Source organism: Cibotium barometz, chromosome 22 (assembly GCF_041138505.1).
Source record: "Cibotium barometz isolate CiBa-2024 chromosome 22, ASM4113850v1, whole genome shotgun sequence".
NCBI classification, from domain to species: Eukaryota; Viridiplantae; Streptophyta; class Polypodiopsida; order Cyatheales; family Cibotiaceae; genus Cibotium; species Cibotium barometz.
This window is the reverse complement of record NC_141067.1, coordinates 14,274,537-14,276,071: the sequence shown is the minus strand read 5'-3', so window position 1 is coordinate 14,276,071 and position 1,535 is coordinate 14,274,537. Positions and strand designations below refer to the sequence as shown.

Sequence of the window (1,535 nt, the reverse complement as noted above, 5' to 3'; positions counted from 1 at the left end):
GTCAGCCGGAGCGGACAATGTTTTCAAATGGTGGGTCATGCCCCCCATTGCCTCGAGGGACATTGCATGTTGTGTCACCCGTTATCAGGGTTACATATTTCAGCCCTGGTGGCCAGTGTTTCAAACTGATAATTGGACCCTAGTGTCCCTACATGCCCCAAAGATCTTTCAATATAAGGCGCTGTGCGAAGCAGGAAAGGCTTTGTATGTGTGTAGAGCGGTAGTAGTAGTAGCATTACACTTTAGCAAGGAGAAGAAAGGACTTGTGTGTGTGTGGGGGGGGGTAGTGGCAAGGAATGGAGTTGCTGCAATCAGGTGGAGTGGCAGCTGCGGTGGCGTTGGTGGTGCTGTGGTTAGCTAGCCGCTGTGCGGGGAGGAGGAGGAGGCTGCCGCCAGGGCCCTTGGCTTTGCCGGTGGTGGGGAATCTGCTGCATCTGTCTGGGCACCTCTTGCACAGAACTCTTACAAAGCTAAGCGAAAGATATGGCCACATCTTCTACCTACGCCTGGGGTCCACGCATGCCGTGGTGGTCTCAAACGCGTCTCTGGCCAAGGAGCTCCTAAGCGCCAATGACAAGATCTTCGCAAGCCGTCCACCATTGGAAGCCGCCCGCCGCCTGGATTTCGGCAAGAACGGGGGGATTGGCATGGCCCCATATGGCCCTGAGTGGAGACACGCCAGAAAGCTCTGCAGCCTCCAGCTCTTCACCACCAAGAGGGTCAAGGAACTTCAGCCCCTCCAGCAGCAAGAGATTAGCCAGCTAATCCAAAAGCTTAAAAACCATCAAGCCAGCAATCCTCGATCTCACTCGCACCTTAGCCACCTTCACAGAGACCTTCACGTGCCGCATGCTGCTGGGGAAAACGCTCTCGGAAGTCAGCGATGCAACCCTGGGCCTCGACATGCAAGAGATGGTGCACAGAATGACGGAGCTCTCCCAAGTCCAGATGATAGGTGACTTCATACCTTACCTGAGTTTCCTGGATCGCCAAAGCAAACGATCACTGGACGCGCAGCAGAGGGACTTGGACGTCCTCCTGGAGGGCCTGCTTTGTGAGCGCGACGAAGGCCCACGGAGATCCGAAGAGGGAATCATTCTAGACGTGCTTTTCAATAACCTTGACAGAGGAAAGGCTAAGGGCCTGGTCGCATTATGGATTTCATCCAGCTATCTAGCTCAAACAACCGGTGCCCCTTCCGGTTACTCCTCAACAGTACTAGTGCACTTAATGCATTGATTTGACGTTGAAAAGCTGGATTTAAAGTTAAATAGCTGAATGAACTGCTTAAGTAGAGGGTAGGGATTTGGAGCAACTCAAATGGTTGGGCGGCTGCTCTGAAGCTGTCTCTTCACGTGCAATCATTTCACCTTTCTACTGCACCCAAATCACATCATTACCGGAAGGGGCACCGGTTGTTTGAGCTTGATAGCTGGATGAAATCCATAATGCGACCAGGCCGCCTTTCCTCTGTCAAGGTTATTGAAAAGCACGTCTAGAATGATTCCCTCTTCGGATCTCCGTGGGCCTTCGTC

The 1,535-nt window shown here is 53.0% G+C and overlaps 1 protein-coding gene across 1 annotated transcript; it reads left to right on the top strand.

The window, feature by feature from the left end:
• The first annotated feature begins 296 nt into the window (after nucleotides 1-296).
• On the top strand, nucleotides 297-1,239 carry LOC147626316 (cytochrome P450 71AP13-like). The gene is made up of 2 exons (XM_086816787.1): nucleotides 297-719; nucleotides 790-1,239. The coding sequence occupies exons 1-2, from the start codon at nucleotides 297-299 to the stop codon at nucleotides 1,237-1,239; spliced, it is 873 nt and encodes a 290-aa protein (XP_086672913.1).
• Nucleotides 1,240-1,535: the final 296 nt, after the last annotated feature.